The sequence below is a fragment of the Oncorhynchus mykiss genome, chromosome 3 (genome assembly GCF_057628025.1).
Source record: "Oncorhynchus mykiss isolate SJ-2025 chromosome 3, ASM5762802v1, whole genome shotgun sequence".
Lineage (NCBI taxonomy): Eukaryota > Metazoa > Chordata > Actinopteri > Salmoniformes > Salmonidae > Oncorhynchus > Oncorhynchus mykiss.
This window is the reverse complement of record NC_143024.1, coordinates 73398651-73416797: the sequence shown is the minus strand read 5'-3', so window position 1 is coordinate 73416797 and position 18147 is coordinate 73398651. Positions and strand designations below refer to the sequence as shown.

The window sequence follows — 18147 nt, the reverse complement described above, 5'->3', positions numbered from 1 at the left end:
TTTTGTTAATATTATGCATTTCCCTAATAAGATATATAGGTCATATCTGCACTCCACACAGGGGTCAGATAGACACGTGCATGCAGCAGGTGGTCACCTGCAATATGAACGCGCCGGAAGGGTTCCATATCCTAGGCCTATTATTGAATCCAAAACCCATCGCGCTATACACAGCTGGATTTCGAGCCAGGATTTTATTTCCGCTTCCAAAATTGTGATTTATAACACGCCAATACCAAATAACTAATCAGTGGTCTAACTAATTAATACATATTTGCATTTTTGCACAAGCAATTATTGCGATGAAGGTGCAATGAAATGCTACGTGGAATTAGTTCAATCTAAGCGTCCATTCAAGCGGAAGGGCATTGGTAGGAGACTAGGAGTAGGGACTAGTATGTATTCCGTGCACTGGGACAAGGGCTTCTAATTAGTGCTAGAGAATAGGTCAGATCATCATATTCAAATAGATACGGTGGGTTTAGGATGTTTGCAACCAAACACCAAGTTGAACCCAATGCACCCCACTGGGCACACACTGGTTGGACCGAGGTTGTTTCCACGTCATTTCAATGAAATTAAGTTGTACCAATGTGGAATAGACGTTGAAATTATGTCTGTGCCAAGTTGGATGTTATATTAACTTGGTTTATCTTTTTGCATTTAAAATGTTGTTTTACGAGCATAACAGTAAAGTATCATATTGTTGAGCACAGAATAAACGAATAATGTTTGCAAAGACATGTTACAATATGAAGCCAATATCAGTGTGAATTATGTTTAGACATAGGCAAGTCTAAAGCAAATTTACGTTTAATCAGTGCATTTTCTTTAGGAATTAGTTATGTTTAGCCAATATGTTTAACAGATAGACTGGTCTTACTGTGTATTATTTAAACCAAAGTTAGCCTAGTAATTATGAGCTGTTAAATACATAAACAAATTGTTTTGTAAAGTCTATCCTAAAATCATATGTAGCTTCTAAGAGAAGTGTGCTGTATTCCCTCTTGTAAGTGTAGCTGTCGGTGGTGCTGAAAGCCTCGACCACGTGTGTCTCCTGCTAACACAGTTTTCATGGTAACAGAAAGATGTAGTCAAGGAAGCTGCGTGCGCAGCTTGTTCTCGTAGAGGACTTTCGACTGACACAACTTGTCCTGGTTTTATGACAGAGTCGAGATAAGGTGTTCTCTCTCAGGCAGCACTTTGAGGCGACCAGGTTATGTGGCCACTTGACGGTTACCTACATCACGGAGCAGACCCGTGCTCTGAGTTGCTCCGCTGGGCCATTAGCCTAACCGACGCTGTTAAATATACGATTCAGAGCTGTGCAAACAGTGTGAATGTGTGGTGTTTTTCTCGGGATGTCCGTGTCAGACACTACCGAGTTGAAATGTTGAAAAAAATAAGCTATTTTAATGGACGTTTACAAGTTGAAAATGTTATGATGGCTCATCATGTCGGCAAAATTGTTTTAATTTAGACTTTTTGTTTAGCATAAAAAATGGAGTTATTTGCGCAATTATCCATACACGTAGGCCTATGCTACTATAGGCTATATCAATAGGTTTATTTAAAGATATTGACAATTCATCCCAAATGATGTGCTTATGAGTGTATTTCCATTTAGGACTAGCCAAATGCCCAGTCGTTAGATTTTAGGCTATAGGCCTAGAGTTACTCATTTTGTGAATGACCAGACAGTCCAGTCCGTATGGTTTTAGTTCGTGCAGCAGATCGGTCTCATTCTAAGCCTATGGACTCATTTTATAGTCCCACCATATAACTATTCTGCTTAAATATTCAATCGTTGTCTTGTGGTTCAGTTCTGTCTTGATTGTATGTTTTTACCCCCACTTGTTACGCTGTCTGTCCAACGGTCAACACGTAGATTTTTTGGGGAATTATTGAACAGAAGATAGCAGATTTTGGTCGTTGGATCGAGGCAGTGAGCCGTGAAACATGCTTTTGTTAGTGCGCGTGCGACTCGCGTGCCGACCTGCAGTTTGAAAAGAGAGGGAGACTCGATGCTCATTACTTCAGCAGCTCGAGCTCGGTCCAGATTGTACAACCACTGTTGCCAATCAACATCACGCACTGTTAGAGATGGGGACAATAACGCTTACAGAGGAGCACTGATGCAGTCAGCAATGAGCAAAAAAAGAAAGGCAAAGTATGCATTTGATCCAAATTAATTATTTTTGTTGTTATGAAAGGCCAGTATGGGGCCTTTAATATTGCCAGCAAGGGCCTTATTCTTTCCTTCGTGACTTTACGTGTTTATTGGGCTATGTTAGGTGTGTTCAATGTCCCCAAAGTATCCTAATGTGCAAAATTACATTATTCCATAATTATGAGATTCATGATTAATAAAATCAAACCATGTAAAGAGGACACACGTGGGGAATGGGTTGGGCTTGAGTATTGGTAGTGATTGAATATGTCTTACGCACCAAAGAGTTAATCCATCCTGCGGGTCCACACAGGTCTATGGAGTCCCTAACTGGTGACAGATGGCCACTTTCTTTTGGCCACAAAGGAGCGGAATACAGAGCGCTGGCGAACACAAATGGTCCCATATCACGTGACACTTGAGGCAGTTTTTGCCTGACGTAGATGGACCATATGGCGCGTGCCGGGAGTAAGGCCTGGGTGGGTGGAGCCTGTTCCTGACTGTCATTGGGTAACGCGATGGTGATGGTATTAGGGATACAGCCATATATACACACAGGTTCATCTCTCTCTTCCAGTCAGTCACTCGCAGCATCAGCAGCAGCGCTATATAACCCGAGCATCTGTCGGCGCAGCCACATTACAATCCTTCCACCGGACCTCACACTTCAGGAGGGGCATGCCAGAGTCATAACAAGATAATTCTGCAAAACATAGGTATTTATTTCTCAATCTTATAATGCAATAACTTATTTATGCAAATGCTTTGGGTGAAAGTAATTGCATGGAGTGCTGTGTGCTGTGATTTATCTGTTACATTGCCATAAAGTATAGTTATTTAACAGTTAAAGATTTTCTGAATAGGCGTGAATTATTTATTGATACAAACCTGCTCAGATGATAGGTGATGTGACCATATGTCACCTGTTACAAAAAGAAAACAGGGATTCAGATATTCTGATTGAACTCAGCGATGACATTTCATAGATGTTTCAACTGACTGGAGATTTAAAATAACGTAATTGCAACAATTATTTTCCATCAAATTGTCAAAGTACTGTTCTACATTTTGCTCTCAAATTCCGATGACGTTTATGATAGCCTATATAATCATCGGTGTTGCAAACGTAATATTGGTTCTTCTGATACAAAATTATTTTTGTTTGACTTAGAGTGAAAACATTAGTATAGCATAATGCACATTTTCCAAAACGAACTCCTGCTGAATAGGCTATTAGTCAAGTAGAAAATTATGTCCTAAGTGAGTCTGCTCACGGTTGTCTTTTTTATTGACAGATTTCCAATATGACTAAGTCCTACACGGAAGAAACCATGATGTCATCAGACCCCCAGGATTCTGCGACCTGGACTGATGAGTGTCAGGGCTCCCAGGATGAACAGGATATGGAGAAGAAAAACGGCGCACTCGAATCCATGCACGGGGACCTCGAGGATGACGACGAGGATGGGTTAAACAGACTGGATGAGGATGATGATGAAGATGAAGATGAGGAAGAAGAAGGCGACGATCAAAAGCCTAAACGTCGTGGACCAAAAAAGAAGAAAATGACAAAAGCCAGAATGCAGAGGTTTAAGATGAGGCGCCACAAGGCGAACGCGCGCGAAAGGAATCGTATGCACGGACTCAACGACGCGCTCGAGAGTTTGCGTAAAGTTGTGCCATGTTACTCCAAAACCCAAAAGCTCTCAAAAATTGAGACTTTGCGTCTGGCTAAAAACTACATCTGGGCCCTGTCAGAGATCTTGCGGTCGGGTAAGAGCCCAGACATCATGTCATTTGTACAGGCCCTGTGTAAGGGTTTGTCTCAGCCCACTACTAATCTAGTGGCAGGCTGTCTCCAGCTCAACCCCAGAACGTTCCTCCCGGAGCAGACACAGGAGATACCATCTCATATGCAACCAGCAAGTGCTTCCTTCGCCGCGCATCCCTATTCTTACCAGACCCCGGGTCTTCCCAGCCCTCCATATGGTACAATGGACAGCTCCCACATCTTCCACGTCAAGCCCCATTCATACGGAAGTGCGCTGGAGCCGTTCTTTGAGACCGCGCTGCCGCTTACAGACTGCACTAGTCCATCATTCGACGGACCTTTAAGCCCACCACTGAGTGTCAACGGGAACTTTTCCTTCAAACACGAGCCTTCGTCTGAGTTCGAAAAGAACTACGCATTTACAATGCACTACCAGGCTGCCGCGGGACTGGCGGGTCCACAGGGGCACGCGCCCCTTTACGCGAGCTCTGCGCAGCGGTGTGAGATACCGATGGAAAACATTATGTCGTACGAAGGACACACTCATCACGAGAGAGTCATGAATGCTCAGCTTAACGCTATATTTCATGATCCGTGAACACATTAAACCATCAAAGACTGATAAGAGTGCGTCATGATATGATATCCTAGTGCCACTGATGCAAAAGAGCAATTTATTATCATCTTGATTCTATCATGTAGCCTATGTATTTATTGTTGTTACTGCCTTTAGGAGAAGTGCGGATACATATGCATATTCTCTTTCACTTCATGTATTGTATTCTATAGCGCTTCTATAGGTCACATTGTGGAAATAGTGGTGACTATACTCAGAATGTGTTGATTATCCATGCTACAAAATCACAAGCAATAATTTGGAAAACTATGCAATTTTTAAACGAATACTTGGGCCAATAAAATAAATAATAAAGATTTCTATATTTTTCAACCAGTATTGTACATCTCCCATACTGAATTATTTTGTTGTGATTTTGTACAGAATTATGAATAGCTTTTTTATGAAGTCGAGTCGTATTTCATTTCACACAACTCCATGTTGTTAATGTTTTATAAAATAGTGTTATGTCATGTTTATATGATACAACCGTTTTATAAAAAAAGTTATGTATACAGAGGCAAGTGCTAATACAAATCGGTTGCCTTAGCAATTATTTAGCCTACTGCAAATCATGCAACGTTGCACAATATTGATAACTTTATTTCCCCCAAAACATTGATAGCCTACTTAAAAGTTTAATAATGCGCAGGGGCCTACTACTTGCAAAGTATCCTAAACGCCTAATTGTGTATACAACGCTTCACCTGGAAATGCTCATTGCATAAAACGAAGTAGGCCTACTTATTATTTCATTTCAAAATTCAACCGTGGCCTATCTTCAAATTCATTATCAGTGCAGCACATTTTGGAACATACCAGGCACCTTCTTATTGCGCCATTGCATGCATGTCCAAATCAGTGCAGAAGAGCTATTTGCAGCATGATGCTTATCGTCAATGTGTGCCGACTGTATATTGTTTGTAAACATTTTATAATGTAGGATGTTTTCAGGACTCATAGGGACTGACTGAGTGCCATGGAGTTATACTCATATGTTCGTTATTTGCATTTTGTTTTTAGTTTTAAACTCTCTTCCGATGTGATTCAAGTGTACATAAGTCAGTGGAGATAAATGTATATCATGAGGCGCACTCAATTATTATTGTAAAATAAAGTGAATGAGTAGCCTACAATTTCTTTAATTATTATCTGGATCGACAGATGTAGGATCTTAGTTTGATCATTCCTTTGTTGCTGAGAATTTCCTATACAGAAAATGAAAACCTGTAGTCTATTTTAGGTTTAAAAAGTATTCTTAAGTTTGTAATTTCCACTTTGAAATGTCAGACTTGATTTGCCCTAACGAAAAATGTATCAACCCCTACAACAATGTCCATTAATTATAATCCACATAATAATTCATATGTCCTATTGCTGCAGGATAATGTTCCTGCTGTTGCAAACTGGCTCAAATTGATTACCTACATCTGCGTTGACAATAACGGAGCTAAACAGAAATAGCTACTTTTGAGCAGGACTGATTTGGCCAACATTACGTTGACAGGTGTGGCTCCATCATCAACTATATGGTTCTTTATAATGATAAAATTGTATAAAAACCTAAATGAAAACGTATAGCCTATGACTAAATCTGTCAAAAACCAGAGTTAAGGCACAATTAGTTTCAGTGGCTTTCCCCTCAGTCCCTCAGCCTGGTCGCACAATAACCTTGACTTCGTTGAAACCCACATTCGACACTTCTTGGATGTCCAAATTATTGACACATTCTCTAAAATATGGGTTTCCGTCAAATCTTTACGCATGGAGAGTGACTATTTCTCTGCCCATAAGGATATGCTACTAAATCATTATATCCTATATTGTCCTAGGCTATATTATGAATTGTAGATGCATGAAATTAAAAGCATCTTGATATGAGAAATATTAGGACATCCATTTGTGATTAACATTTAGGCCTAGGCTATATGAGTGAAAATGAGCACATCCCCTTAGCCAGCATTTATTTACCTAACGTTGTATATCAAATACTGAAGGACAAAACGAGCGTTTTTCTGCCATGCCACGAATAGCTGCAGTAAGTCAAGGGGCATTCACATGCCACCATGGTTTCTTCCCAAATGACACCCTATCCCCTATATATAGTGTACTACTTTTGACCGGAGCACTATGAGCCCTGCACAAGTATAGAGGGGTATAGGGTGCTATTTTAGTAAGAACACCATCTCGTATGCAAACCGAGCAAGACACAGATGTTACTTCTGCTGGGGAGGTTTTTAATTTATGAAAATTATCTTGTTTATGCATGAACACACTGGCTGCATCTATAACCCAATACTTATATTATAAGGGAAAACACTATGCAGCGAACCAACTTCATGATATACATTCTGAATGGTGCTTCTTTATTCACTGTTCATGTTGAATAACCATTAGAGATGTTTCCTTGGATATCCGTCCTTCCTCAATATTAGAATCTTCACTGAACAGTTTAATCATTTGATTATAAGCATACATCTTCGATGGAAGTAAACACTCACAGCATGCTTTAAACTGGAATAATAAAATGAAAAAATGAAATCAATGTGTGTACTCCTGAAATCTGTAAATCGTGTGTCCCCAAAATACAAATGTATTATGTATTTTGTATTTCATAAATGTATTTCATAAATGCACACCGTTTTTTATTTATTTGAGAGACATCCAAGTCGGTTGGCTGTAAACTATGTCAAATTGGGAAACTGGCATCCCTGTGTCATCTGTAACTTTATGAATGGGTATGCAGGGTTCCTTTGTTAAATCAGGAACTGTCCATGGTGCTGCTAAGGATATTGGCGCATTAGCCTTGTCTAGGTATGTAGTCTTATACCCGTATTACTCAGTAGGATATGCCAGGATATTTTATTGAATTAAAGACCTATAAAGGCCACTGTTCTATAATTACTTTGGTTAGTTCGTAAACCTTCAACATTGAGGTAAAGTCAATGACATAATGGACAGGACAGACAGGGTCCTGAAAAATAGAAATCCATTCCTGTGCGTAACTCAAACTTTACGCACCAGCTCTTTGGATTCGGTGCATAGGCCAAGCATGTAAACGAATTTAGAAATGAACCATAGCATGATACAAACGATGGTCTAATGACTAGCATGTTGGCTGGATGAAATATAAACACACCATACGTTATATCCTATAGGCTCTTGACAGAGATTTTCTTCAGAACCTTCCTTGTGGGCGCGTGCCCCGGAGGAACATTTTACGGGCTGCGCTCAGCCTGGTGACTTGAAGTAGGCAGAGGGGTCATGGCTAGATTGATTACAGTTTGTCACATTTACGTCAAAAGTGAACTTTTCTGCATTTTAGCTAACCCTAACCATTTTCTTAACCTAATTCTCATAACCTGCTACGCTAATTATCCCAACCTGTAGCAAAAGTCAATTCTGGTCAATTCTGACATAAACTGTATACCATCTAGTCATAACCACATAACTAGACAGAGTGGGAAGTTTCAACTGTTGGACCTGCCATAATAACCTTACCGTCGCGGGCACGCGCCCATGCAAGCAACCCAGTAATAGCCTACAAAGCAGGCACCATTGTGGAATAAGACTTTACCGTTAACGTTTTTAAATGTTTGAGTCCCCTCGAAAATCGATAAATGAAGGGGACGCATTGTCAAAGAGCCATGAGGAGTTGAGTGAGACGCCACCGCGGTCTCCCGTGAGTACAGGAAACCGTGGGAAGAAGAACGAGAGAACGCAACAACCAAAACAACCCGATAAACGCTCGTTCTCAGCTGCACAGCTTTGCGCGGAGGAGTCGAGTGAGCAAGAACAAGAACAGCCAGAGAAACAGTACACCGATTACGACACAGACGAACCGATAGTGAGAGGGATATTTCAAATAGGGAAGAAGAGTCACGACGTCCTTCTGTCATCGACGAGGGTGACATGGAGTCTTATTCAGCCAGAGACCCCTACAGGTGAGCTCACTGTTTCACCATTATCCATGACAATTGCAGACGGGGTCTGTTTCTTCTACCAGTGCCGCTTGCCGACAAACATAGCCTACATCAGACAGGGAGGGGAATCATAAAACATAATATTTTCACATGAAGACATAGCTAACCGTTTCTTGGCTTTAGTGAAACAGAATCCCCCCATGAATTCGTGAATTTCGGACATTTCCTACATGGCTTGTAAGAAGTGACACAAAGGTATTTGAGAAAAGAGGGTTGTACGTGTTTCATTTATCTGTAGGTTAGATTCCAGATAAGATGGACTCCTTAATACGGGAGCTGAACCAAGAAAAGGTGCAACATCAATGACAGCCTATCAATTGCAAGCCATGAAGTAAACATACTTGGCTCTATGGATACAGACATTAACAAAAAAAACGTTATAAAATGTATTTTTGTTATAAAACAAAGTATATTTAGCTAATTTTGCATAGGCCTATACTATAGTCTACATATTATTCGCACAGTATGTAATGTAGGCTTATAGGCCTATTGACTGTTACTAAACCTATCATAACAGTTAGCCTTTTAAACCTATCAATATTCAAAACGTTAATGTTTGATATTTTACTTATTTGGGTTTCAAACTATGTTACACAGCAGTCTCAATCAGTTTCAATCCCCTTTGTCAATGGTGACATACATGGGAGTGACACTCAATGGCCAGCCCATGCTGTAGGGTAAATTTCAATTTTGGGGTGAAATGATGTAGGTCTAGGTTACCAAATATTATTCTGGAAGCAGAAAGATCTTACTTGGTCTTGTGTTATATTGCTGTAAATAAATGATATTATGTGCTGCCTCTTGAAGAGCTTAGCCAGCCAATAGCCTAATAAGAATTCTTTATTTATTGTTGGCCGCTCGGCCAAAGTATACGGAAGATAAAATCACTAAACCAGTTAGGAAAAATGTAGAAAGTGCCTGTTGCCAGAAAGTTATGTGTAACAGATGTGTCGGTAATAGACTCCGTCTCTGACCAGCCGGCTGGCCGACTATTGTGACCACCTAAAGCAGGGCATCTGGCGCTCATGTGGACAGTTAGGTTGCATCCCAAATGACACTCTATTCCCCTCATAGTGCACTACTTTTGACCAGAGCCATATACACTGTAAGGAATAGGGTGTCATTTGGGGAGCAGACCTAGAACATGTCCAAGTAAATGATACTCACACATCGCCATCTGCATCTCCACACTGAAGGATGGATACATGGGACAACGTGTAATCGTCATGGGCTGGTATAGGAGGCCCTACTTGCCTTATCAGTTTCAATGGAGAGGGGGGTGGGGTTGTAGCCATTTTTCTTGTGCACAGACTTCAAACATAGAATCAAATGTGTCCAAATGGTTGATCAGATGAAACAGTTTCATCAAAACAAAATGAAAAAAAATTAAACATATGGAGAGTTTGAACTAGATATCCATCCCTTTCATGTTATTTTTGGGTTGTTGTTGTTTTGTACAGTATATATCTCTCAAAAGCATCAATTGCTTAGTGCAAAACAGATTGGGTTTCATTTTGCTTAATAATCTTTACGGGCAATACTTTTTGGTTATGTGTGATCCAAGCTAATGTTATTAAGCCAGCACTCTCATTACCCAGAAAGCATCAGTCTAATAACCCCCTATGGCCACTACCAAATGCTCCAACAAAACTGCCAAAAAAACCACAGGCACATGTCTGATTCGCTGGAGGTTGTCTATTTGACTGGGTTTGAGATTCTGTTCTGCCCAGGGATAGCAGATCAGATCTGTACAGTGGTCTCAATTTCAATGATCATTTGAAATATGACTCACAGTAGCCTATATATTTGACATGCTGAAGTTATGCCAATGTTCAAAGAAATGCAATGTTATGTTGTTTTGATAGACAGAAATTAATATTAAGTTATAACAGGTATTCTTTAGGTACTGAACATATTCAAGTAGCTATAGTATACTAAATTCTTGTACTTATTTATCTGATGCTCTCATATCATTGAGAGGCAATACTTTTAATATCACAGTTTCAAACACTAAATGCATCAACTCACCACAGATAATATTCATAGTGAATTAAAAATGTAATGTAAACCTACTGAAGCGTTGTGTTTGCCCAGAGGCTCCTACAATAGCTTGACCTTGAGACCCCTGGCTTTGCTTTCGTTGGCCTTGTTTACTGTGATTGGACCTTGGCCTGAGGTGACTGTATTTAGTACGTGTATGTGATTCCTGCTGGGATTGAACCCACAACTTTGGCAGTACTAGGTGTCTTGACCTAGGCAAGGAGAACAGTAGAAGTTTACTAAATCTGTCTCCTGGCCAAAGCATTTAAACTAGATAGCATGTTAAACACTTGTATTTGTCAAATGCCTCTTATTGGATGGATGTCTAAGAAAACAACAAGATTTAGATTGACACACAGTGAATGTTTACAAAATGCAATTTAACTTCATAAAATGTTATGCTCTCTTTTATTTCACTCTGTCCTAGATATCCTTCCATGAGGTTCAGTCCCTGTGAGAGGGATATGACTTCTCTGGCCAGTTCACTAGTGGGTTGTTAGATGTAGGGTGTTGAAGTGTTAATTTGATGTTCAAAAATATCCTGTTTTCCCAAGACTCTGAGACTGTGAGGCAGATCTTAGCTCGTCAGGTCCTCTGTCACTGCTACTTGTCAGTCTATCCTCAGTTTTGGGGAATTAATTGCACCACAGAGGTTCTTGGGTCTACAGTGCATTCGGAAAGTATTCATAACCCTTGATTTTTCCACATTTAGTTACGCTACAGCCTTATTCTAAAATAGATTAAATTGCGTTTCCCACCTCATCAATCTACAAACAATACCCCACAATGACAAAGCAAAAACAACTTTTTAGAAATTTTGCAAATGTATTACAAATTAAAAACGGAAATATAAAATGTACCTACGTTTTCAGACCCTTTACTCAGTACTTTGTTGAAGCACTTTTGGAAGCTATTATAGCTTCTAGGGTATGACGCTACAAGCTTGGCACACCTGTATTTGAGGAGTTTCTCCCATTATTTTCTGCAGATCCTCTCAAGCTCTGTCAGGCTGGTATGGTTCCCAATCAGAGGCAGCTGTTTATCATTGTCTCTATTGGGGATCATATTTAGGTAGCCATTTCCCCACTGTGTTTTGTGGGATCTTGTTTTTGTATTGTTGCCTATGAGCACTCCAGAACGTCTAGTTTCGTTTGCTCTTTATTGTTTTAAGGCGTTTCACCAATATATATGTGGAACCCATATCACGCTGCGCCTTGGTCTGAGTATGCTTACGAAGATCCCACCACAACAGGACCAAGCAGCGTGCCTGGGAGGAGAGGTTATCTTGGGCTTGGTTGGGAGGAGATAAAGGAGAAGAAGACATCCTGGACTTGGGAGGAAATCAGGACACAAAAGCAGACTGAAGGAGAGAAGGGAGTACAGCGACGATTCTGGGGTTCGCGGCCACATAGAAAGCCCAAAAAACAGTCCAATTTGTCTTGGGGGGGGTGGCACACGGTTTGGTCGGCGGAGCCGGGGAGTGAACCAGAGCCTGTGTGGGAGTCGATAGAGGAAGGTAATGAGAGATACCGGGAGGTGTTTTGGCAAGGAGTATGCTGCAGCGCAGGCGATGGTCCACGGTCCTGAACCTCCAGCTCCATGGCAGGAGCCTTCTTCTGCTTTCCATCAGACACTGGGAGACAAATTCACCTTTCAGCAGGACAATAACCTAAAACACGAGGCCAAATATACAGTGCCTTGCGAAAGTATTCGGCCCCCTTGAACTTTGCGACCTTTTGCCACATTTCAGGCTTCAAACATAAAGATATAAAACTGTATTTTTTTGTGAAGAATCAACAACAAGTGGGACACAATCATGAAGTGGAACGACATTTATTGGATATTTCAAACTTTTTTAACAAATCAAAAACTGAAAAATTGGGCGTGCAAAATTATTCAGCCCCCTTAAGTTAATACTTTGTAGCGCCACCTTTTGCTGCGATTACAGCTGTAAGTCGCTTGGGGTATGTCTCTATCAGTTTTGCACATCGAGAGACTGACATTTTTTCCCATTCCTCCTTGCAAAACAGCTCGAGCTCAGTGAGGTTGGATGGAGAGCATGTGTGAACAGCAGTTTTCAGTTCTTTCCACAGATTCTCGATTGGATTCAGGTCTGGACTTTGACTTGGCCATTCTAACACCTGGATATGTTTATTTTTGAACCATTCCATTGTAGATTTTGCTTTATGTTTTGGATCATTGTCTTGTTGGAAGACAAATCTCCGTCCCAGTCTCAGGTCTTTTGCAGACTCCATCAGGTTTTCTTCCAGAATGGTCCTGTATTTGGCTCCATCCATCTTCCCATCAATTTTAACCATCTTCCCTGTCCCTGCTGAAGAAAAGCAGGCCCAAATCATGATGCTGCCACCACTATGTTTGACAGTGGGGATGGTGTGTTCAGGGTGATGAGCTGTGTTGATTTTACGCCAAACATAACGTTTTGCATTGTTGCCAAAAAGTTCAATTTTGGTTTCATCTGACCAGAGCATCTTCTTCCACATGTTTGGTGTGTCTCCCAGGTGGCTTGTGGCAAACTTTAAACAACACTTTTTATGGATATCTTTAAGAAATGGCTTTCTTCTTGCCACTCTTCCATAAAGGCCAGATTTGTGCAATATACGACTGATTGTTGTCCTATGGACAGAGTCTCCCACCTCAGCTGTAGATCTCTGCAGTTCATCCAGAGTGATCATGGGCCTCTTGGCTGCATCTCTGATCAGTCTTCTCCTTGTATGAGCTGAAAGTTTAGAGGGACGGCCAGGTCTTGGTAGATTTGCAGTGGTCTGATACTCCTTCCATTTCAATATTATCGCTTGCACAGTGGTCCTTGGGATGTTTAAAGCTTGGGAAATCTTTTTGTATCCAAATCCGGCTTTAAACTTCTTCACAACAGTATCTCGGACATGCCTGGTGTGTTCCTTGTTCTTCATGATGCTCTCTGTGCTTTTAACGGACCTCTGAGACTATCACAGTGCAGGTGCATTTATACGGAGACTTGATTACACACAGGTGGATTGTATTTATCATCATTAGTCTTTTAGGTCAACATTGGATCATTCAGAGATCCTCACTGAACTTCTGGAGAGAGTTTGCTGCACTGAAAGTAAAGGGGCTGAATAATTTTGCACGCCCAATTTTTCAGTTTTTGATTTGGTAAAAAAGTTTGAAATATCCAATAAATGTCGTTCCACTTCATGATTGTGTCCCACTTGTTGTTGATTCTTCACAAAAAAATACAGTTTTATATCTTTATGTTTGAAGCCTGAAATGTGGCAAAAGGTCGCAAAGTTCAAGGGGGCCGAATACTTTCGCAAGGCACTGTACATTGGAGTTGCTTACCAAGATAACATTGAATGTTCTTGAGTGGCCTGGTTACAGTTTTGACTTAAATCTGCATTTAGATCTATGGCAAGACTTGAACATGTCTTTCTTCAACCATCAACAACCAACTTGACAGAGCTTAAAGAATTAAAAAAATAATAATGTACAAATATTGTACAATCCAGGTTTGCAAAGCTCTTAGAGACTAACCCAGAATGACTCACAGCTATAAACCCTGCAAAAGGTGATTCTAACATGTATGGACTCAGGGGTGTGAATACATTTAAATTAGATATTTATGTATTTCATTTTCAATAAATGTGCAAAAAAAATCAATTTAATACATTTGGAATTTCAGGCTGTAACACAACAAAATGTGGAATAAGTCAAGGGGTATGAATAGTTTCTGAAGGCACTGCACATGTTCCCAGACCAAGGTCTTCAACCATCTCTCATCTCTTTTCATCTTGAGTTCAGGATTGACAGGGACATCTAACCCCATGCTGAGGCCCTATAGTCTGCTAATGCCTCTGACTGCTGATGTGTATATCTTCTCCATATGTTGTGGGTGATGGCTGTATAGGGACCAGATCAATACAACACATCTGTTGACACACAAGGTCATATATGTAACATGAAGTCTCTCCTCTCTCGAGTGGGACTACAGATATACATTATACGTATATCCACTGTCTCCAGAGATCTTATCAGATAGATAGATTAACCTGTGGGGGCTCTCTCTGCTTTAATGGATTTACATTCTCATCTAGTGCACATATTGGGACACCTAACAAATAGCAGCCATTCAATTTGTGTTATAATTCAGGATATAAATATTAGTTTGATGAAAAGTTGTTGGTCACCATGCACTAAATATGAACACAAAATATATATTTTTTATAATATCAAAGTCTGTGATATTGATGGAATTCTATCGGAGCCAAAATAATATAATGTCGTGTCCCACAAGGCTCCATACTTGGGCCTATATGGTTCCTGATATGTAGATTAAAATTAAAATAATAATAATATGACAAGCACTCTGGTCCTTTAGAATAGTTATGGGATATACTGTATCTTATATACATGTACAGTGCATTCGGAAAGTATTCAGACCCATAGACCCCTAGTATTGAGGCCCTTCTCCCCCAATTGCTCAGTTTGGCCGGTGGCTGTCAATTAAATTCTGGGCCACTGATGGCAGTCCATTCTTGCATAATCATTGCTTGGAGTTTGTCATCATTTGTGTAAGGTCTGGGGAGTTTCCTGGCCATGGACCAAAAATATCGATGTTTTGTTCCCCCGAGCCACTTAGTTATCACTTTTGCCTTATGGCAAGGTGCTCCATCATGCTGGAAAAGGTATTGTTCGTCACCAAACTGTTCCTGGAAGGTTGGGAGAAGTTGCTCTCGGAGGATGTGTTGGTACCATTCTTTATTCAGGGCTGTGTTCTAAGTCAAAATTGTGAGTGAGCCCACTCCCTTGGCTGAGAAGCAACCCCACACATGAATGGTCTCAGGATGCTTTACTGTTGGCATGACACAGGACTGATGGTAGCGCTCACCTTGTCTTCTCCGGACAAGCTTTTATCCGGATGCCCCAAACAAAAAAGGGGAAAGGGGATTCATCAGAGAAAATGACTTTACCCCAGTCCTCAGCAGTCCAATCCCTGTACCTTTTGCAGAATATCAGTCTGTCCCTGATGTTTTTCCTGGAGAGAAGTGGCTTCTTTGCCGCCCTTCTTGACACCAGGCCATCCTCCAAAAGTCTTCTCCTCACTGTGCGTGCAGATGCACTCACACCTGCCTGCTGCCATTCTTGAGCAAGCTCTGTATGGTGGTGCCCGATCCCGCAGCTGAATCAACTTTAGGAGATGGTCCTGGCGCTTGCTGGACTTTCTTGGGCGCCCTGAAGCTTTCTTCACAACAATTGAACCGCTCTCCTTGAAGTTCTTGATGAGCCGATAAATGGTTGATTTAGGTGCAATCTTACTGGCAGCAATATCCTTGTCTGTGAAGCTCTTTTTGTGCAAAGCAATGATGATGGCACGTGTTTCCTTGCAGGTAACCATGGTTGACAGAGGAAGAACAATGATTCCAAGCACCACCCTCCTTTTGAAGCTTCCAGTCCGTTATTCGAACTCAATCGGCATGACAGAGTGATCTCCAGCCTTGTCTTCATCAACACTCACACCTGTGTTAACCAGAGAATCACTGACATGATGTCAGCTGGTCCTTTTCTGGCAGGGCTGAAATGCAGTGGAATTTTTTTGGGGGGGATTCAGTTCATTTCCATGGCAAAGAGGGACTTTGTAATTAATTGCAATTCAAATGATCACTCTTCATACCATTCTGGAGTATATGCAAATTGCCATCATACAAACGGAGGCAGCAGACTTTGTGAAAATTAATATTGTGTCATTCTCAAAACTTTTGGCCACGACTGTATACTCTGCTCAACAGCCTGGCTTGTGTCGCTCTCTGTCGAAATATGATTCTGATTTGAAATGACATGATAGGTACAACCTTTCATTCGGGGCACAAGAAGGAGCACAAAGATTAAGCATAGCTGCAGACTTCTAGAAAACCTTTATTGCTGCCAGATGGAGACAAGCTTCTTCCCAGCACTACTTCTGCTCATAGCAGACATAGGTAGCATAGCAGCATCATATAATCTACTATAATTAATTTATGGTAAAAAAATACATCCATTTAATCTGGCATCCCGCAATGACAATGTTTTGGACATTGGCTGTAATACAAAAATTGAAGGAATGTTCTCAGATATGCCTTTTTGTTCAAATTTGTATTGAGCATTCATAGAATCTCTCTGTTGGGTTCTTCTTCATTCAATGTGTTAATGTTTGATCTCAAGTGTGTCTTAGTTCACACTACAACGGGTTGTTATTCACTACAGATTTAACTGCTATTTGTCTCATTTCAGCTGTTGTTGTTGATTTTTTTTTTTTGGGACATACAGTAGAGTGCTCTCAGTCCCAGATAACTCAAGCTAACATTGTCATGTTGTCAACTGTCCAAGCATAGCCAGTCTGTGCCAGGTCAGTGTAGTGCTCCTCTTTGCCCCCATGTTGTGTGGGCCATGTGGTTCACAGTGTGGCACCTAGGATCATATTTTCCACCTGTGCCTTCAGAGGCCTGCCTGCCGACACACACACACACACACACACACACACACACACACACACACACACACACACACACACACACACACACACACACACACACACAGCAAAACCCAATATTTACATTTTTATATTGCTGTTGTCAAGCCCCCAGGAAGCAAACAGAGCAGACGACAGGGTCTGTTTGTTCCCTTTGTGCAATTAGACTATGACACTGTCTGTCTGTCTCTGTCTGTCCCAAATGGAACCCTATGCCCTATATAGTATACTACTTTGACCCGTGTCCAATTGATCAGGCCATTGGACTGGTCAAAAGTAGTGCACCATATATGGCATAGGGTTCCATTTGGGACAGACACAATTTCTATCTGTCCCTCTTGTAATACGGAGGGGTCACACACGTTCTGAACCCTCGCTGTGGTTACTGTACTCACTGTACCGTTCAGCTAATTAACTTTGACTGCCATAAATTGTAGAGCAAATATGGGCAGAAATTAGTCCTTTCAATCTGTCATGTGCACTTCCCACAATTATGGTGTATTGTGTTGAATCGGTTAATGAAACTACACACAATAGTATTTCTGGTAATTGCAGTCCATCACTCTAAGCATTTCTATCACCACACACACACATGCCTTACAGTGAACAGCACAGGTTTTAACTAGGGCTGTCAAATGGTATTTAAAAAATAATTGATTGAAACGCAGGATTTGCTGTGATTCATCGCGATTCATCGCAAATTCTGAATTTGCTCAAATTAAGCTGTAAATTAAGACTTTTTCATACAAAAAAATTACAAGAATATTAATGTTGATTTTGTCTAATGTAACTTTTAGCAAAATTAGGCAAATTGAAAAAGCAAATTTTCTTTAACCTCATGTCGACTTGTTTTAACATTGCATTGTTATTTTTAGCTGTATAGATTATGTATTTGGTATGTTTTCAGTGTATTTTGAATGATTTCAGACAATGTGATTAATCACAAGAAAAAAAAGGCGGCGGCGCCCCATGTTTCCTCTGCGCGCCGGAACCAGTCGTCCACCGCAGGAGCCTTGGTCTGACTCTGATGCCAAGGAGCCAGAACCCGGCTGATACCCCAATACA

General features: G+C 40.8%; 1 protein-coding gene across 1 annotated transcript; it reads left to right on the top strand.

Moving 5' to 3' along the window:
* The first annotated feature begins 2459 nt into the window (after positions 1 to 2459).
* On the top strand, positions 2460 to 7102 carry LOC110520317 (neurogenic differentiation factor 1-like). The gene is made up of 2 exons (XM_021597549.3): positions 2460 to 2886; positions 3466 to 7102. The coding sequence occupies exon 2, from the start codon at positions 3475 to 3477 to the stop codon at positions 4537 to 4539; it is 1065 nt and encodes a 354-aa protein (XP_021453224.2). The 5' UTR covers positions 2460 to 2886; positions 3466 to 3474; the 3' UTR covers positions 4540 to 7102.
* The last annotated feature ends 11045 nt before the right edge of the window (positions 7103 to 18147 follow it).